Source organism: Sitophilus oryzae, unplaced genomic scaffold, assembly GCF_002938485.1.
Source record: "Sitophilus oryzae breed Bouriz unplaced genomic scaffold, Soryzae_2.0 scaffold_1396_pilon_pilon, whole genome shotgun sequence".
Lineage (NCBI taxonomy): Eukaryota > Metazoa > Arthropoda > Insecta > Coleoptera > Curculionidae > Sitophilus > Sitophilus oryzae.
Genome location: NW_022146055.1, coordinates 1,623,329 through 1,644,232, shown reverse-complemented (window position 1 = coordinate 1,644,232; position 20,904 = coordinate 1,623,329). Strand labels below are relative to the sequence as shown.

At 30.1% G+C, this 20,904-nt stretch overlaps 1 protein-coding gene across 6 annotated transcripts in view; it reads right to left on the bottom strand.

Moving 5' to 3' along the window:
• Positions 1–20,865, bottom strand: part of LOC115875816 (anoctamin-1-like) — a 34,783-nt gene extending 13,918 nt beyond the window's left edge. The window contains exons 1-6 of one of the 6 annotated variants that reach the window (XM_030891328.1): positions 20,667–20,865; positions 20,539–20,608; positions 12,685–12,946; positions 1,920–2,156; positions 1,420–1,565; positions 1,174–1,333 (exon numbers count right to left, since the gene is read on the bottom strand). In XM_030891328.1, the coding sequence (XP_030747188.1) occupies positions 1,174–1,333; positions 1,420–1,565; positions 1,920–2,156; positions 12,685–12,933 (792 nt within the window). In that variant the 5' untranslated portion in view covers positions 12,934–12,946; positions 20,539–20,608; positions 20,667–20,865. Of the gene's footprint in view, positions 1–1,173; positions 1,334–1,419; positions 1,566–1,919; positions 2,157–4,142; positions 4,245–12,684; positions 12,947–19,397; positions 19,507–19,878; positions 19,934–20,538; positions 20,609–20,666 lie in introns of those variants that run through there. The other 5 variants (XM_030891332.1, XM_030891329.1, XM_030891331.1 and 2 more) reach the window with 5 other exon arrangements.
• Between the last annotated feature and the right edge of the window lie 39 nt (positions 20,866–20,904).

Here is a 20,904-nt window from a genome sequence, read left to right as displayed (position 1 = left end):
GGGTGCGTTTGTCATTTTTCCACATCAGTCACCAATATATTTCGCAAAAAGTCGCTCGCTTCAGATCAAAAGGATTTTTTTTAAACGTCTCAAAAGTATTAATTTTTGTCATTTTACGCCTAGGTATAAAACTAAAGCACTGTTACGCCTAAGCACAAAAGTACAAAAATATATTATTAAACTGATATTAAATGTCAAATTCAACGAGTGTACAAATTGTTGCTCGATTACTGTTTATATTATTTGCAATGTTTGAAATTGATTAAAAATGATTTGTAATGTTTTAAAAAAATAGTATCTATGTTCTATTAGGAGTAAAAATGTACTTTTTGTGCTTCCTTGTAACGTCGGAATAGCTTTACGATGGTCCTTCAAAGGTACAGCATCATCAAAAAAAGTATAATTTTTACTCCTAATAAAACAATACACTATCGTTCGGAAATATTCTTAAGTCGAGAGTGAAATTAGTATTATCTAATGTCAAATTGTAAAATACTTACTGCAGATCAAAATGTCGGTAAGAATTTGGAAGAATACAACCATTTCAAAAAATAAAAATAAAACAACATATTTCCTCTGACAACGATTATTATAGATTCTCGGGAATGAAGATATAGCCTCTATATCAGAAGAACCTAGTTCTGCATTAGACTGCCAATGATATGGATTCGAACAGCGAATTTTTGTCACATATACATAAATTTTAAAATAAATCCCTGCGTTTAGCGGTCTAATGGACTCACACGAAATTACTTCAAAAATCGGCCCAACATTTAAATTGATGAATAGGTATTTTTATATACTCGTATTTTTATAACATTTACAATTACTTTTCGATTTATTATCTGTTATATCTTTTATAGAAATATTTTTTATAGTTTTCTAGGAGACATTTTTATAACTTTTACAGTTATTTTTTTATTTATAATAAAGTTTTTATAAAATATTTTTTTTTATCTGAATCTATGATTAAAATAAAAAAAATCACTTGATTTAAATCATGCCAACCCTGCTTAATATATTTTTTACTTGTGTTCATTGTTGCTTTGTTTTGCCTATTTAGTAAAAACACTTCACTTATGAAAATAAAGATATTTGAAGTAGAAAATGAAAAGAAAAGGAAAAAAAAAAGAAATAATTAAAAATTAACAAAAAATGTATATAAATACATACATCATGTAAAGGATAGGCTGCCTTATAAACCCCTTCCGAAATTAACTGTTTGATGCCCTTATCTTGGTCTTCAGGTCCAAATTTTTCCCTTTCTAAAATATAGGATGCCACGGTAATCCTTACTGATGTGCTAAAAAAGTGCGGAGCGTCGATATCAAACCTAAAAAATAGTGTTAATAGAAAAAAAAAACAACTTATAGAAATCAAGAACCAAATAAAATATAAACAATAAAAAATTAAACTTACAAATATGGTTTGTCCTTACTAAATTCAGCTGTAAGTTGATACTTCTTTGGTGGAAACTTCTTGGGGTCTAAAGCTACTTTACATTTGGTAAAACAATTGTTTATCATTGATTTGAAACAATTTTCGGTTGGAAGTTGTTCATCGTTCTAGAAAAAAAGGTGATTATAGATTTCAACTGTGAATTTTTGTCTTCTGTGAAAAATTGTCGATGTACTGTGTGAAAGATAAAAGTCTAAATTGTCAATGTTTTAAGCCTTGAAATTAGTGGAATAAGTAAGTAAAACGTATTTGCAATAAAGCCACTAAACCACTAAATTAGTTCAACAATTTCTAGGTACAAAGAATACTAGGTGCAAAAATATTCAAAAGAGTGGTTAAATACAGCTGGAAATGTTGCACTGGATGTTGGCACAGCATAAAAATGTAAACAGTTCCCTTGAGGTCCGAATGTGTTTATTACAGAACTGTGCATGCTTTTAAGTATTAAAATCGGTACTTACATCCTTGATTGGCATCCGTAGTTTCAGAATTTCAGCGTACTGACACAGAACAGGTTTAGGTACGTGGATCTTCACAAAATGTATCCTCTGGTTTTCTTCCCTTTCTAATATTAAACCCGTACTTATTAGATTTGTTTCGAATCTTTTTCTCATCTGAATATCTTCTTCTTTGCCTTGCTCGTCGTAGGCCAACACGAAATCCACTGACAGATCCGCATTCGAAAAATTTCTCCACCTCTAAAACCAAAAAATCAAGATAGAATATCGTTTTATTAAAAAAAATTTCAAATGGCAATTTACGCTGATTTTTGTTTTATTTAAAACATGAAAGTTGATTTTCATTATTCATTTCCATTTTAAAAGAAAGAGGCTATACGAACGTCTGAAGGCATTACGGGTAACGGTATTAACGCTTGTTAACGCTATACCGGGTGTTTTTCAAAAGTGGCTCACCTCTATAACTTTTTTATTTGCCCAGATTAAAAAACGAAATTCGGTATGTTAGTATACTTATGATATAAATCGGGATTAACGTCTTCAATGAGTCTCTGACACTTCCTATTTCACCGAAAATTACTACCATTTTTATTTTTATTATTTTTGTACTTACTTTGATAGAAAATGACATTCTGAATAGAATGACATATCATATGTCAACTTGTGACATTGTATTGGCTGTGTTAAAGTTAAAACTTTAAAACCATTGAATTTAAATCAAGGAGCCTTGGAAAAACAGGTTTGATGGTACAATGTTTTTCATGTCTTTTCATGGCCAGTTAAAAGATGCTCCAATCGGATTTTAATCATAACTGATTTTTTTCAAATAGAACGATGGTGCCTCATTAGCATATTTGTAAAAAAACTTTTTTTATAATATGGTACGGTTTTACAATAAACAATTTGGTACCACATACAGACATTTAGAGTCAAATTGTCTTTAAGGCAAAACGCCACTTTCTATAAAATAAAACAAAAAATACCAAGGGGACCATTTAAAAATCAAAAGTTGTAGTCATTTCAAATCGTATTTTTAATCATATCTCAATTTTTTCAAATAGAACGAGTATGGTTCATTAGCATATTTGGAAAAAGCATTTTCTTACGAATAATTTGGTGCCATACTTGTTCCATATACTTGGTATTAAAGTACGAGCATAGACAAACAAATTATTTGTTTGTCTATGAGTACGAGTGACAGTGTCAACAAATTGTTATTTCCAGGCCTACCTTTGACAATCGCCATTATGCATATATTATGCCAAATTCCAATGTTCGGTTCATTTAAAGTTATCTTAATATATGGCGGTTCATAACGACAATTTTACTCCAAATACCATGTATGTGGTACCAAATTATTCGTAAAAAATGCCCTTTTCCAAATATGCCAATAAATCTCACTTGTTCCATTTGAAAAAATTGAGATATAATTAAAAATACGACTTGAGCATCTTTTAACCGGCCACGACAAGGCACTAAATACATTAGACGATCAAATTTATTTTCCCAAGACTCCTTGATTAAAAATTAGTGTTTTTAACATAGCCATGGCACTTTAGACTGAAATTTAGATACGATTTTTTAAGCGAAAATGTCAAAAGTTGTCATATGATATGTCAACACATATGAGTGTCAGTTTCTTTCGAATAAGGCAAAAAAAGTTCTGGTAATTTCCGATGAAACAGGAAGTGACCAAAAATAATTGAATACGTCAATCAATCCTAATATATGTCATATACTAACATACGAAATCTCGTTTTTTTTATCTAAAAAAGTAAAAAAAGTTATAGAGGCGAGCCACTTTTCAGAACCACCCTGTATATAGTAATCATATTAAAAAACTAATCGAGTTTCCATGGAATAAATATGCAAAAAACAAGTTCACCCCAGTCGTTGCTACAAAAAACAAAGCTCGATACACAAGTAATTTAGAAAACAATAATTCTATTTTTATTTTTAAATCATGAAAGATTAAAAAATGCAAAAACTTTTAGCTCACTATGAATTTTTATTTTGAATATACTGGGAGCCAAATTTCAGGGAAATCACCCTATGAAGTTTAGATTAACTATCACTCTTCATCGTCTACTATAGGTAAAACATTTTTAAAAAAATTGATCAGCTGTCAGTATAGTTTAAAAACAATTCGCACAAATCTTATTATATTTGTTTGCAATGATACATAATATAATGTAGAATTTTAACGAATTTTAGATAAATACTTACTTTCATTTTCAAATTCAAACAATATTTTATAGAACAAAACTTGTTGTGCTCTTGGTGGTTTGCTAATGTGTGAAAATTTATTTCGTCATACTATATTGTTATATTATTATAACATAAGCAAAATCAGAATGGAAAAGATGCATATAACGTCCGCCGGACGTTATCATAACGGCCGGCGGCCGTTAAGTTTCTAAGGTAATCGTAACGTGTGTCACCTGCAACAATGACTATTTATTGTCAGTTGGACTTTTCAAAAATTGGGAAAATAGACCATAGCGAGATGTCGCGAGAAATTCCGTTGGAAATACAGGAGGAAGCGGCTGCGGCTACTCAAAATTATACTTCCGACTATAACCAGAGAGAGATATCAGCAGGAATATGACAATTTTTTGAAGTGGCGGCAGGATAGAAGTATAAACAGCGTAAATGAAGCGGTATTGCTGGCTTATGCTAAAAGAATGTCTGAAATGTATTCTCCTACATCACTGTGGACAAAGATATCCATGCTGAAGCTTGCGTTGAGAGTATATGAAAACATCGACATATCAAGGTAAAAAGCCATTATATTCTTCGATATTTAATCATACTCATCTAAATTATATTTGTTCATAGATTTGGTAAACTGTTCATGTTTCTGAGGCGCAAAACGAAGGTTATTCACCAAAAAGCCAAAGTTCTGTCGGAGAATGACATAAATAATTTTCTACTGGATGCCGATGATTACACCTGGTTACTCGAAAAATTGTATTGGTGCTTGGTATTCTTGAGCTTGTAGGCGCAGCGAGCTTTGGTCACTCACAGTTGATGATTTCGAAGATTCGGAGAAAATATTCTTGTCTCATTAAGAAATACTAAAAATAAGAAAGATAGGAAATTTCTTATTCCAAAAACGGGCCTTCCGTTTGATGCCTATGGTTTATACAAAAATACATCAACCTGCGTCCTCGTAACTTTGACAATCCAAAATTTTTCATTGGTTACAAGAAAGGCAAGTGTGTTAAGCAAATCGTCGGTATACATACCATCAGGAGCGTACCGCAGAAAATTGCAAAATTTTTGAACTTGGAGAATCCAGAACGTTATACAGGGCATTCATTTCGTAGATCATCAGCAACCATGCTCGCCGAAAATGGTGGTGATTTACTATCGCTAAAGGAGCTAGGAGGATGGGAGTCTTCAACAGTGGCAGAAACTTACATAGAAAATCAGTTTCCAAAGAATGAAAATAACAAATCAACTTTTTCATGATAGGCTCCAAAAATAATGTGTCTTTAGTGGATACAAATATTTGCCATTCTTCAGTAGCATCATCTTCTTTTCTATAAAATCTGTAAATCCCTGGGAAGGATTACAGATTTCTAAGAACAACAAGTGCACTTTTAATTTCCATGTTCATTATCATGAAAAATGAATTTTAGTATAAGACATTATGTATTTTTTTTATCCTTACTTGTGTTATTGTTCAATAAAATTTGTTATTAAATAGTAGTGTTTATTGCTCTAAAAAATCTGCAGTATGACGAAAATCTAGAACGCAACATTTGCCGATAACAAATAACGGCCTTGGCTGCTTATGATCCTCGGCTATCGCCTCGGATCACAAACTTCAGCCCGGCCGTTATTTGTTGTTTATCGGCCTTATTACGTTAATAACTATAAATGTAACAGGTATGGTGTAAAAATCTCACACGAATACTTTTTCGCTACCTATGCAACAAAACTGATTAGAAGAACAACCTTTTTTTCAACAGATAAAATACCATAGGAATGAAAAAACGGCGTCATATTGGCATTTGAAATAGCAATCGATGATAATTTCTGTCGAGTAGACTATTATACAAGGTTAATGTGCAAATATTTTTACAGGTGGTATATTTCGACTCCAGAAACACGTCTATGAGAGTTTTTCGTGAAAAAAAATTAAAATTATTTTTCGAAATTTTTTTGGAAATGTTTTTAATTTTTAGTTAAAAAATATAAAATATAGATATTATGGCAATATTAGGTAGTAGATTAAATGTACAAAAATGAAAACATAGATAAAAAATAGCGGTTCTCAAAGTTTAAGCAAAGAATATATACCGGGTGCGTCTCAAAAGTGGCTCACCAAGTGGTATATGATATAAATTGGGATTGATAAACGGGGTATTCAATTGTTTTCGATCACTACCTATTTCATCGGAAATTACCAGAACTTTTGATTTTTAAATGGCACCATCGGTATTTTTTGCTTTATTCCATAGAAAATGATACTCATATGTGTTGACATATCATATGACAACTTTTGACATTTTTGCTTAAAAAAATCGTATCTAAATTTCAGTCTAAAGTGCCATGGCTGTGTTAAGTTGACAATGACATTCGATTTAGAGTGTCATTTTCTATCTTTGAATAAGAAGACTAAGGAAGGAGCATAATGCTATCCATGTATTCATGCATGGTGGGCGGAAAAAGCTCTCTAGGGTGGGGATCCTTGACAGTTCTGTTTGACGATTCATTTGACACATTTGAATTTGATTTGAAATTTTGTGGATTTGTCAGTCTTTACGGAGCTTATTTTATGTTATTTATTATTTATTCTAATACTGATAGTTGTATAAAGATAGTAAATCTAGATGGAAATTGTGGCAGAACTTAAATTAATAGTGACATTATCGCGATTTATCGAAAAAGACTCTAAAATAGTTGGTTGTGTAGCGTGCGGTAGATCTCAGCAAAAATTGAGTGAAATAATTGAACAACTTTTCGCTAGTAAGTGACTATATAATATACATACGTGTAGTAAACCGATCATTTATGAAATTCACTTTAATTAACTAAATTATATATTTTCTTGCATTTTAGCTTTTATTTACTACTTGTCAAAGATCAGATGTCAAAGAATTTTGATACGTTAATTTGACTTTCCTGCTTCAGTACCGTATCGGATGTTTGTGTTAATAAATACTTATTATAACTTATCTATTTTTATTAGAATTATATATTTTTATAACAATTTTAATAACTACCAACATTTATTCACAACGTAAAATAAAATAACAAATTATTGAGTCTACCCCACGTCTACCCTACATCATAGTTTTACATTTTTTTAAATAAAATTAGAGCGGCACTGATAAACCGGAATTTAAGTCGGCCATATTTGAGGTCCATCGCGGTGTACCTAAGATTTTTGATATGCTCCTTCCTTAGTCTTCTTATTCAAAGTTTTCTATCGAATAAAGTAAAAAAATACCGAGGGTGCCATTGAAAAACCAAAAGTTGTAGTTATTTCCGGTGAAACTGGAAGTAACCGAAAACAAGTGAATATGTCAATCAATCCTAATTTATGTCATACACTAACATACCAGATCTCGCTGTTTTATCTGAAAAAATAAAAAAGTTATAGGAATGAGCCACTTTTGAGACGCACCCGGTATATATAATTTTTTTAAAGTAAAACAACTCGGTTATTTTGGACTTATTTGAAAAACGGAAAATAAAAAAATGTTTCTTTTATCTAGATCTGGGCGGCAGAGCCGTCAGGAAACGACCGTTACGACGGAGACAGCCTATCTATCGCTCGTGTCGCACTCGTTAGAGCCAAAAACAATAACACAACAATAACAAGACGTTGTCTGTCCGCATCTTCCAGCTATTTATGAATGAGATGCTCAGTCTATATTTTATTCTAAGTCTATGGTTCATTCCAATCTTTTTTCTCTGTTTGGTGTTATATTTTTAAAAAAATCTCAGTAAAAAATCAAGTTAATGCCTAGAAAATGCATAATAAATCAAGAAGTTTAAACAAACCCCAATTTCTAATACAAAATACAGAGTTTTCCATTTGAAAATGTGCAAACAAATAAATAACTTTGTTATGACGCACCCTCTGTATAGAAAAAAGATTGCAATTTTAGTAGGCTGAATTTTTGAAGACACTATTACATATCATACGGTTAAAAAGTATCTATAAGTATATATAAGATTTAATAATTTTGAGAGCTTAGAGGTAAGAGAACTAGAAAAAAGAAATTTACTTCAAAAATTTAAGCAAATTTAGTTTAAAAATTTCATCATAAACCATTCAGGATTGAACATGACATGGTATTTTTGGAATTACATTTTAGTGACAAATTTAACAATATAATGAACATTATAAAAAGTTGATATATCTTTTTAACATAATTAAGGTGTCAATATGTCTTTATAAATGTTAAACTACTTGCTAAAACTTGCGAATAACCACAAAAATTATGAAACTATATACAAAATCGAAAGAAAAAAGATGTACTCTTTACTTTAGCAGAAGCCTAACTACTAATATATTAGTATATGTATAGTCGTTACTCACCATTATTACTAATAGAAATGTTAATGTAATTACATCGCGTGTACAAAGAATGTAACAGGCTATTGTTGTTCCCACAAGAATTTAAAAGAAATGAATATTTTTCGAAGCTAAATATGTTTATATTAAGCTTTACCAAGTGTATTTACACAGTGTTAGATATTATTATACATATAAAATATTACAAAAAAAAATAATTAATTACCTCAAAAACATACCGAGTAATTTTGTATATACCGAGTGCGTCTCAAAAGTGGCTCAACCCCATAACTTTTTTATTTTTTTCAGATAAAAAACGAGTTATGTTCGTATATGACATAAATTAGGATTGATTGACGTATTCAATTGTTTTCGATCATTTCCTGTTTCACCGAAAATGACTACTTTATTCGATAGAAAATGACACTCTGAATAGAATGACATATCATGTCACCTTTTGACATTCTCGCTTAAAAAATTGTATTTTAAATTTCAATCAAGAGTGTCATGGTTGTGTTAAAAACACTAATTTTTTAATCAAGGAGCTTTGGGAAAACAGATTTTGTCGTCTAATATTTCTCGTGTCTTTTCCTGGCCATATTTTTAATTATATCTCAATTTTTTCAAATGGGACGAAATTGGCTCATTAGCATATTTGAAAAAGATATTTTTTACGAATAATTTGGTATCACACAATTGATATTTCGAGTCAAATTGTCGTTATGAACCGCAATTTCAGATAAACCAAATGCGAAAATGTCAAACGTTGACATATGCTATATCATTCTATTCAGATTGTTATTTTCTATCGAATAAAGTAAAAAAATACCGAGGGTGCCATTTAAAAATCAAAAGTTGTAGTAATTTCCGGTGAAATAGGAAGTGACCGAAAACAATTGAATACACCAATCAATCCTAATTTATGTTATATATTAACATACTAAATTTCGTTTTAATATCTAAAAAAATATAAAAGTTATAGAGGTGAGCCACTTTGTTGCTCTAACTAATGCTATTGTTATACTAACTACTGACTAAACAGTTAATTCACATTGTAATCTAGTAGTTGGTATAAAATAAACCGGTTATAAGCTATGAAATATAGTTAAATTTAGTTGATAATAAATAAACTCAAAAACTGGATTAAATATGTCAGTATAAAGAGTGCAAAAAAAACAGAAACCAGTTAGTGCCAAATTCTATGTCAAAGTATTTAATTAACTTAAATCTTAATTATGCCTCCTCAAATAATTAAATTAAATAATAACCTAATCACAATTTAAAAAATAATATAGAATCAAATAATATCATTCTTATAAATTCCGTACGATAGAAAAAATGCGGCATACTTTTTACCTACATTTTAACCATAAGCATCAAAATTTATAGACTGATAAATATGAAGACATCATTATCTAAACTCAAATAACAAATAAGAATTTATATATTTTCTAAAAACATGTAGTGAAAGTATAAAAACACTAATGGTGGTGTGATTAAAGCGGAAGTGTCATTTTTGTGATATAATTGAGTAGTGTATTGAAGTTTTCCATTTATTGAGTTTATTTAGTTTAAAAATGTTTAATTGTCTTTATCGGTAAAACCAACTATAACTTTTAACGCCTAATTCTAAATTAAACATAATAGTTACCCAAAAAGCAGCAGTGGTGAAATAAGGTAAAAGCGTTGATTGAAAGAATTGGGAAGATACGCAACCAAATGCAAATTCGTGACAAGGCTGATCTGATTTCCCCTTACGTATCAAGCGCTGTACGGTGGAGCCTTTACTCGTTATGCAGCCAACGCATAAAACATTCATTTTCTCTAATTCGGCTAGCGAAAGCATATCGAAGACGGTGTGGTACTGAAAGCGACAGTGTTGCCATATTAAAATGTGTAATATCTGTAATAAGTTTGACGAAAATATCTTTGGATTAAAAATAACCGTTTATGTATTAAAATTTTATTTCTTATAGAATAAACAACAAAAATAAACATTCTTTTATAGGTACTGAATATTTCGTGATGATCGAAAAAAAAAATCGTTTAGTTGGCTTGGAAATGACAATTATTGACATTTACCATAATATTTTACATATGAATACATACAGGGTGGCGTACCTCATTCGCCTCGGTTGATTATACGGAAACGGAAAGGTGTAGAAACAAAATATTTTAAGGGTATGTGCGGGAGGGCAATGTGCATAATTTAAAATTATTTTGAAATGTACAGGGTATATCAAAACTAAGATCAATACCAAAGTTATATTTTTTCTTAAGGAACACCCGGTATTTTATTTCATTTTTGGATTCTTGGACATAAAATAAGGCGTTTATTATAAGGGTTTAATATGTTTAAAAGCTTTGGTTTTTGAGATATTTAAAGATATTGAAATAATATGCATGCTATAAAAAAAGTTTGTCAACACCTTGTACATTACTTTTCGGAATTAATTTTTGTGCTAACTTTCAAGACAGTGAAATAGACTTTACTAAAAAAATTGATTGCGTCCTTAAATGTATACAGTGGTATCAAAAATTGCTGGTTTACATTAAATATTTTACATAAAAACTTCGTTATTTCAAATGCAACACTATGTATTTTTTTAAATAAATCGAAGAAGATTTAAATGCTGTTTCAAACTATATTAGGGTTTCCTATACTTATCTGGCTCAGATTTTTAATAAAAAGCGGTTTTTCAATAAAATTGTAATCAAGCCGGCTGGTGTCGCCATGGCAATTTTACACTTAGTAGCTATTTTCAAAATCGACATTAGTTTATAGACTTTAAATTTATAACAGGTTATTTTTATTTAATTTACCTACAATAAGGTTAATAAGTAGGTAAGTACTTATTATTTTATCAAGAAAAATGAAGCAGTATATGCTGGCGGAAGGAATGGATATGTTACTAGAGATTTTATTTTGTGAGGACAATTGCTTGTTGGCTGCTGAAGGTTTTATGCTCAAAGATATCAAAATAGGAATTTTTTTGACGTGTTCCTTTAAAAAACTACTTTTCCTATTTCGCAGAACTGATAGTGTGGTATATGAAAAACCTATTAGGCAGAAACCTGTCATTGGATGCGAAGAAAATGATTTTGCCTTAATTGGTTCTGTTATAAAAAATCCAATATATCTATAAGTCATCGTAATATAAATAAAAAAGAACTACTTCTTAATTTTTCTTGATAAAATAATAAATACTTACTTTAAACTATTGTTGAAAGAGTATTTAAATCTGCTTCGAATTATTTAAAAAAACACATAGTGTTGTATTTAAAATAACGAAGTTTTTATGTAAAATAAATATTTAAAATAGACCAGCAATTTTTGATACCCATGTATAGTATATTTAAGGTAGCAATAAAAATGTTTCGTAAAGTTTATTTCTCTCGCTTCAAAGCCAGCACAAGAATTAAATCTGAAAAGTAATGTATAAGGTGTTGACAAACTTTTTTTGTTATAGCATGCATATTTAAATATCTCAAAAATCAAAGCATTTAAAGATATTAAACCCTTATAATAAATTCCTTATTTTATGCCCCAGAATCCAAAAATGAAATAAAACCGGGTGTTCCATAAGAAAAAATATAACTTTGGTATGGATCTTAGTTCTGACCTACCCTGTACATTTGAACATAATTTTAAATTATGCACATTGCCTCTCTACATACACCCACAAAAAAATTTGTTCCTACATCTTTCCATTTTTGTATAATCAACCGAGGCGAATGAGGTGCGCCACCCTGTATAATAATTTATACATAAGTTTAATCATATAATATATTAATTTGTTTAATGATAGATAATCGGTATTACTAACGTACTGTATCCAAAATCCGTAAATCTACGGATTAATTCGTAGTTCCGGCAACACTGTCTCCGGCAACCACCCATTCTATCGACTGAAAGCAGAACTACAGTACAGTATTCTTTATCTGTTGCGGTGTAAACGACTATCAGCGCGCACCGGCGCCGGCGCAGATCTAAACTAAATCTCAGACCGGTTGACTATAGCGGTGACGGTATCGCCTGATCGCCAGCTACATCTCGGACAGGTTTTGTGTCACAAAATCGCCGATAAGGTTGCGCATGGTCTTATTTCTTTAATCAACGGTAAGAGTGTGTTAAATTAAATCCCCAATTTCGAGCAGTGTGACCTCCATGCTTGTAAATGCAGACTAAGAAAGAATCGTATTAATCTAAATAGAACCTATAAAAACAAATACCCTATCTCTCCACTGTGTGTACGTTCTAATGTTTTTATTGCCTAGCGAGACCTTATGGTGTGCGTCGTTTAACTCCGTCATCTCCATGGCGGCGGCGCCACCGTCGCCGTTGTCCAGGTCGATGGCCGAGTGGTACAGGGTGTTCCTGGAGAGGCCGACGTAGCGGTTGTTGTTCAGCAGGCGTTTACCGGGAGCCGAGTTCACCGAGATGGTGTCGAAGAAGTCATCTTCGTCGGTGAGGTCGCCCATACCGTAAGGTGAACTAGAATGGTGGTACGATTATATCAGATAATGGTTTACTTGCTCGATGTAATAAGATTTCAAAATAAATAAAAAATGATTAGTAATTTCAAGTCATCTTGAATTTGGATTAAAACAGCTCTATGTCGTAATTTTGATAAATAATGAGAGATAGATAATTTATCTGTTCCAAATAAACATACACTTATCGGCACGAAAACCGGCCGCCTTAAAATTGTATGGATGTGAGACGTGGACACTTAATAAAGAAATCATAAATAAAATCGAAGCATTTGAAATGTGGACATACAGAAGAATGCTTAAAATATCTTGGACAGGCTTGAGTGCGGATGAATTACTCCATGTAGAGCAAGATCGAGAGCGATACAGAGATATTGTTAACATGGCAGTCGTCAACGTTCACTAGGAACATGATACTTGAAGAAGAAGAAGGGCCGTTTTTGATGATTTTTTAAGCAATTTGTAGCTAAATTATTTGACTTTTTAATATCTCTTTTTAATTTAAAAAGTTTCCATCTGTCAATTATTATACGAGGAAAACAAAATGTTGATATTTTGGTGAAAGTTTAAAACACCCTGACCCTGTAGAATATGTTAACAAAGCAAGGAATTTAGAAATAATTTTATCATCTAGGCACATCTTTTCTCGACAGTTTCATCTCAATAAGCTTTATTTTTATTAGAGATATTCACTATTGAATAAGACAGTAACGATTTACAAAAATTTTAGCATTGTTTTTAGATCCTCATCAACACGCTTATAAAATGATGTTTATTAATTTTATAATGTCACTGTCATTAAAAAGTTATATTATAATATAGAGAGTCAAATTATTATTGTTTATTGACGTTTACCCTAGTATTATAATAGACATGATTTTAAGTTCTGAAGTATTGGCTATTGCTGCTTTAATTGATCATAGATCTTTGAATAAGAAGACTAAGGAAGGAGCATATCAAAAATCTTAGGTACACCGCGATGGGCCTCAAATATGGCCGACTTAAATTCCGGTTTATCAGTGCCGTTCTAATTTTATTTAAAAAATGTAAAACTATGATGTAGGGTAACGTGGGGTAGACTCAATAATGTGTTATTTTATTTTACGTTGTGAATAAATGTTGGTAGTTATTAAAATTGTTATAAAAATATATAATTCTAATAAAAATAGATAAGTTATAATAAGTATTTATTAACACAAACATCCGATACGCTACTGAAGCAGGTGAGTCAAATTAACGTATCAAAATTCTTTGACATCTGATCTTTGACAAGTAGTAAATAAAAGCTAAAATGCAAGAAAAATATATAATTTAGTTAATTTAAGTGAATTTCATAAATGATCGGTTTACTACACGTATGTATATTATATAGTCACTTACTAGCGAAAAGTTGTTCCATTATTTCACTCAATTTTTGCCGAGATCTACCGCACGCTACACAACCAACTATTTTAGAGTCTTTTTCGATAAATCGCGATAATGTCACTGTTAATTTAAGTTCTGCCACAATTTCCATCTAGATTTACTACCTTTATACAACTATCAGTAGCAGAATAAATAATAAATAATATAAAATAAGCTCCGTAAAGACTGACAAATCCACAACATTTCAAATCAATTTCAAATGTGTCAAATAAATCGTTAAACAGAACTGTCAAGGATCCCCACCCTAGAGAGCTTTTTCCGCCCACCATGCATGAATACATGGATAGCATTATGCTCCTTCCTTAGTCTTCTTATTCAAAGTCATAGATACATAGATAACATAATCTGCTAGAGTAACTGTCCAATAGTCAATAATAATATGATTTTTCAAAGACAGCAACATTACATAAATCATAAATACTATTTTATAGGTCTGGTGGTGTACAAAAGAGGACCGGAGGACAAGAAAAGTATGTCTAGGACCAAAAGAAAAGGTATGGTTTTAATGTAGAAAATAAGAAAAAATTTTAAGTCTCTTCTTCAAAAGCGAATATGTCTCCCAAAATAATTTATTGAGATGAATAAAAAAAAAATATTGAGAAAAGATCATTGCCTGGAAATTTATATGGTGAAATTTTGATAAAATAATTTAGTACACACTAAAAACACGGTATGTCGCTAGTGGTAGGAAACATAATTTTTAGAGGTTACTAGTTTATTTGGTTGCCTGTGATATGCATATACAGGGTGTTTCCTAATTAATCTAAAAAATACAAAATCGTTAGAAAACGAATTAAGGCGGGCTCTTAATAAGTATATTTATTTTTTTCTCGACAACCGTTTGATGAACAAGAAAAACTCAAAAGATCAATTTTGTTGGAAAAGGATGGCCAGTCAAGAAAAAAATATATTTTCTTTAAAAAAGCACTGGTGTACCATTTATGTTAAGCAAAAAAATCGATTTTTTTAATTTTTAACACCCTGTAGATCAGAAAGGAGGTACTTTAGACCCAATGGTTATATAAAAATTGTTTTAAGAACACATGAGGAATCACACCATAATTTTTTTAGACTAATTCGAAAACACCCTGTATATTGTCAACTTGACAATGACTGCTGATAAATCAAAAAATACCCATGGCTGGGAAACTTAAATGGAAATGACAGTTCATTAAATATAGTTTTTCCTCCAAGATGCAGAGGCGCAAAATATTAAAACTGTCAATATTAACAATGCAAATGTCAATATCTGACAATAATAAAATTTGATTTTTAACTGTCACTCAGGGACACTTTTTTGTGATTTTACTTTGTCGAATTATTGTAAAATTAAATTCCTTCAGATTTTTTGCCAGTATTCTGTTTTAGACAATGTTTTTTAAAAATGGTGGGACAATTTGTGTTTTGTAATAACTTTTAATTATTTTTTATCATGGAGTTTAATTGTTGTACTCCTGGTTTCCGAAGGATACAATGGTAAGTAAATTAAACATATCTACTTACAGTTATAGATTTTTTAAATTAGTACTGCTAATAAATGCTACTTGCAGAGCAGTTATTTAAATTTTTTTACGGTGCATGTAAGGAATTAAGGACGCGCGTTTTATATTAGCATGATCAGCAGATGATTACATCTGATTTAATTTGTTTTTATTATTTCAGGTCCCAAACAGAAACAAACTGGGAATCTTGCCTACACCAAAATTATATACCTAGCCGTTTCCAATTCACTTCAAAGGGAGGAAAATTATGTAAAACTGCCTGCTATTTGCTGAAAACCGCCAAAGATTAAATTATAACTGTAACAACTTAATATATGCTATTTCTAGTATTTTTAATATATTTTTTAATTAATATCCGACATATAAGAACACTTTGTATGCTTTTAATTCAGTTGATTTATCGTTTATAATATGTTCGACCTAATTAAAAGCACACAAAGTGTTCTTACATGTATGTTTAAATATATTTTAAATTAACTAAAACAACCCCCCTTCCCCGCACCCCTCTCTTCCATTAGTATTCCTTCCTCCGTCTACCAGAGGCGCCCTTGTATAATAAAATTGAAATGTATTATAAGTTGCCTATCTATTTAATAGTATAAGTCTTTTATCTATGAAAATACCTTTTCAGTGAAAAAAGCCTGATTTTCGGAGGAAAAATTTTGATTTTTATTGAATTTGGACCTGCGTTTGCAAATACTCGTTTGTTTTTTAATTTCCTATCTATCTAAATTTTAAATATCATGGTCAGAAATAGTTTTATTATTTATTAACTCTAAAAATTGTGTTTCCTTGTTGTGTTGCATCTTGCAAAGAAACTAACAAAACTGCAAAAATGTACGTGTTTCCAAAAGACGATAAGGTATGTATCTTAGATAAAAGAAAAATATATGGTATGTATTCGTTGTTTGATTTTTTTTCGTTCGCTTTAAAATATATAAATCTCGGTCTATTCATTAGACAGCCAGTCGACTTACGATCATTTACATGAAACTCTGTAAAATAAATAGAAAAATAAATTGTAAAATATATATATATTCTTATGTTTTATTAAAGTTACTCTGATATACTAATATATCAGTGTAACTTTAAAAATAAATCCTTTGAATTCAAATATGAACATAAAAAACATTTACAGCAGAAAGGGCGAAGGCGCTGGGTTAAACGTAGTCTCCACTAAAAACACGGAGGGGCGCTTTGACCCAAAATTTTACTATTAAGTTTCATATCTATCTTAATACTAGATTATTTTCTTTTATCTATGGAAAAGATACACCTAGATGATGTCACACATTTTGTTAACATACTCCACAGCATAAAGTAACTAAAATAAAAGAGTGTTTGAAAGGTTGTCTAACTTGGCCATAATGTTGCATAGTTCAGTTAGGGCTCCAAAGCGTCGCCACCTGCTACCTGTCACGTGTCATGACAAGATTGACAAGTGACATGACAGCAAATTATTTGTATTTTGCAGTTGTTTACAATTATGTTTTGAATTTTGGAATTTTGTTATTATTTTGTGTAGCATACACTTTGTTTGTTTGTTTGTTTTGTGTTTGTGCGTACAGAAATTATGGAGGAAGTTTTGTTACCCGAGGAACCAGAGACCTTATATTTCTCTATGATTTGAACTTTGTTTTGTGCTATGTGTTTTACGGTCATCATGTAATATTTTGTTCAGCCGATGATGTGATTTGAACACGATCCAGGAAAGGGTATCATGCAAAGCAAGTTTGATATGTAAAGACATTGCCCATCTCTGAACTCAATGAACGTAAAGCGAACTGACTATATATTCGCGCCTTGATTTCACAGTGTTGAACATTTGCTACCTCAACTGAACTTCAACTGCTGAGTTTATAAATCCAACTTACAGGTGAATTAATTTTTGATGATGTCTTATTTAAATCTTAATCTGTTATAATAGCATAGATTGCAAACCCTGCGATCTTATATGCTTTGTTAGTGGCGTTGTTAAATACGTTTTATAATACTATAGGTTAATCGAGGGGTAAACCGCTGGTGTATTTTGGTGTACAAGATGTTGGCATTTTCGTGGTATTATTGGTATTAGTACTAAATTATTTGGCATTAGTGTACAGAAATTCATCAGCGGTTTACCCCTCGAGGTTAATTCAGCATATGTTTTATATTATCAAATTTAATTTAGCATTTAACTGTAAGCGTTTGAAAAGTGTACAATAGTTTATACTTTTCAAATATTCCGTTTTTAAAAATAAATTTTCATTATGTTTTTTGCAGTTTGATTTCGTAATATTTTTAAAAATACATAAAATTTTAAATTCACGTTTAAACTGCCCGCCTTTTTTGTGGTAGGTAATACAGATACCTATTTTACCGATTACGTCTGTCATATTTCTATTAGTTCAGTTAGGGCTCAAGGGTGCGCTACAATCGATCCTCGTTAAACGTGTTGCCTACTTTTTACTATGGAAATGACAACTCTTTTATTTTATATTTCTCTATGCTCCACAGTCAAACTTTCACCAAAATATCAACATTTTGTTTTCCCTCGTATATATTATTTAACAGATGGAAACTTTCACTTTTAATTTAAAAAGATATACTAAAAAGTCAAATAATTTAGCTACAATATATTCCATTAAGTATTTTGAAAAATACTATTGAGATATAAAAGTGGAAACTTTGGAGATGTCGCTCTTCACTAACCAGTGTAAACTGCAAGTAATAATATTTGTAGTATAATATTAATTTATGTTAAAGTAATATTTTCAGGTTTAACAAATAATGTTATTCTGGAAAGATGTCAACATGCAGAAAGTTCTTTTTTTACAAATTTTAATATACAGTATGTCCCCGGATTGTCTTTACAAGAGGAAAAACTTTTTTGTTATTGACATTTTGAGAAAAATGCATTCCTCATAAAAAATTTTGCATGTTCTAAAATGGTTAATTCCGTTTATACTTTTCCAAATTCCAATACCGGTTTAGCGAAAATTAAGAAAAATATCGTTGAATCCTAAAAATCAAAACGCGTTTCTGTGGTAATATAATTTCGTTTTCATTCTTTGATAGATTCAGATAGATTGTTGTTTAGAATGTATTTAAAATGGATTTAGTTCAACGCTATGGAAAGGGTGATAATAATAGTTATTGGAAAATGTGATACTTTAACAGCAAAAAATATGACGATAATCAAAATTAATAATACCCATCTATTAAAGAATGAAATCTAAATTATATTACTATAGAAACGGAATTTTAGAACAAGCAAAAACTTTTACAAAGAGAATCTGGGGACATACTGTAGAAATGTTTTCTTGGACTATGTAATATTTAGTTTTCCATATAAGCGGTTTGGACAAATAAGAAGAAAAATTATTTTAAATTAACAACACATTCACATTATAACACACAAACATACACCATTACAAAAAGCACAAAAAATAATGCAATAATAAACAAATATAAAAGTTTAAAATAAAACACACAATATCACACCATAACAGACTAACGGTTGGTTTACATAGATACACTTCCTACCTTAAATTTTTAAATCAAAAGAAATATCTTATGCCAATTCACATAAAACAGCTCATTTTACTTTTAGATTACTATTTAACTGATTTAGGTATATTAAACTGACTCACTTTTTAAATAGTTCTAAACTAAAAATTCAGTTGGCCAACATTAGAAATGACCTTAAATAACTTGATAGTAAAATAATTAAGTTTAAGCTTTGCTCCAATAATTTTTGTATTATTAATTTAAATACACACATAAAATTTATAATACTTAAAACTTTAATATATTTTCCATTTTCTATTAATAATTATTAATATACATCTCATGAGATACAAAGCAACAAGACACAATCTTAAATAAAAAATACACTGCATAATAAAATTCTGATAATTACTTTTTGAACTGTAATGAATAACATTTATATATATCCAATGATGTCATTTATTTTAAATTTATTTTTAGATCTAATGCAGAAATTTCAAATTTTGGAGATTTTTACCTGAAATGTACACTCAAGAAATTTCACAGATAAGAACATTTATCTAGAATGAAACAAGAAACAAGTAATTTTTTTAATATAATTATTCCAACTAGTTAATTTGCATAAAAAGCTAGTTGATGTCAACTTAATTGAACACAACATACACGTTAATAGCTAGATAATAGTGTTAATGTAAGTAAATACCGTGCTATAGGCCCAAACTCATTAAGAGACAACACACCATATTCTAATTTGCATACAACAGTTACTATGGGTTAAAAAATACAATTATTACTGAATAAATAATTAATAATTTCAAATAAAACCTTTATGAATATTTTATTCAGGCACATTATAAACGAAAATAAGTTTATTTTATAAAAAAAATGAGCCGAAAAATAAGCTAATCAATGAGCATCAATTTAAAAAATAAAATAGATACTAGTGTTGTTTTGTCTGGCCATCCATGCTTATGACCTTTTTCAGCTTTTGGTCTCATTATAATATTTTTAAATATGTACAAAACCAATTTACATAGGATATTAAAATATTATTATGTTATTTGATACATAAGTATTGTATATATCCAAACCTTATAAAGTAGTGTTAACACAAAAGAAGTTACAACACCAGATAACATTGAAACATTCCAATTAAAAAATTAAAAGCGTTAAATACCATTTCCTTGTAGACACTAGTGCTAATTATGTGCTCGTCAATCATGGTAAAGATGAAATTTGCAGTGTTCCTAAATTTATAAACTTTGAAGTCATACCATTTTGGTGTTATGCAGTCTTGTATCTTACCTAAATCGTTAAAAAAATAATATTTCTCAAACTTACACTATTTAATAACAAATCATATTAAGAGCGGATATTTCATTTAACTATTAACAACAAATATTCAGAGTGAATACATGTTTAAAATTAAGAAAAATAAAATTAAAAGTACTCTTAACAACACACAACTACTAAGTTAACTCACTGACAGCTACTGACAGTGACAGAAGACTTTCTTTTTTCCAAGAAATATGAAGAATTTAAC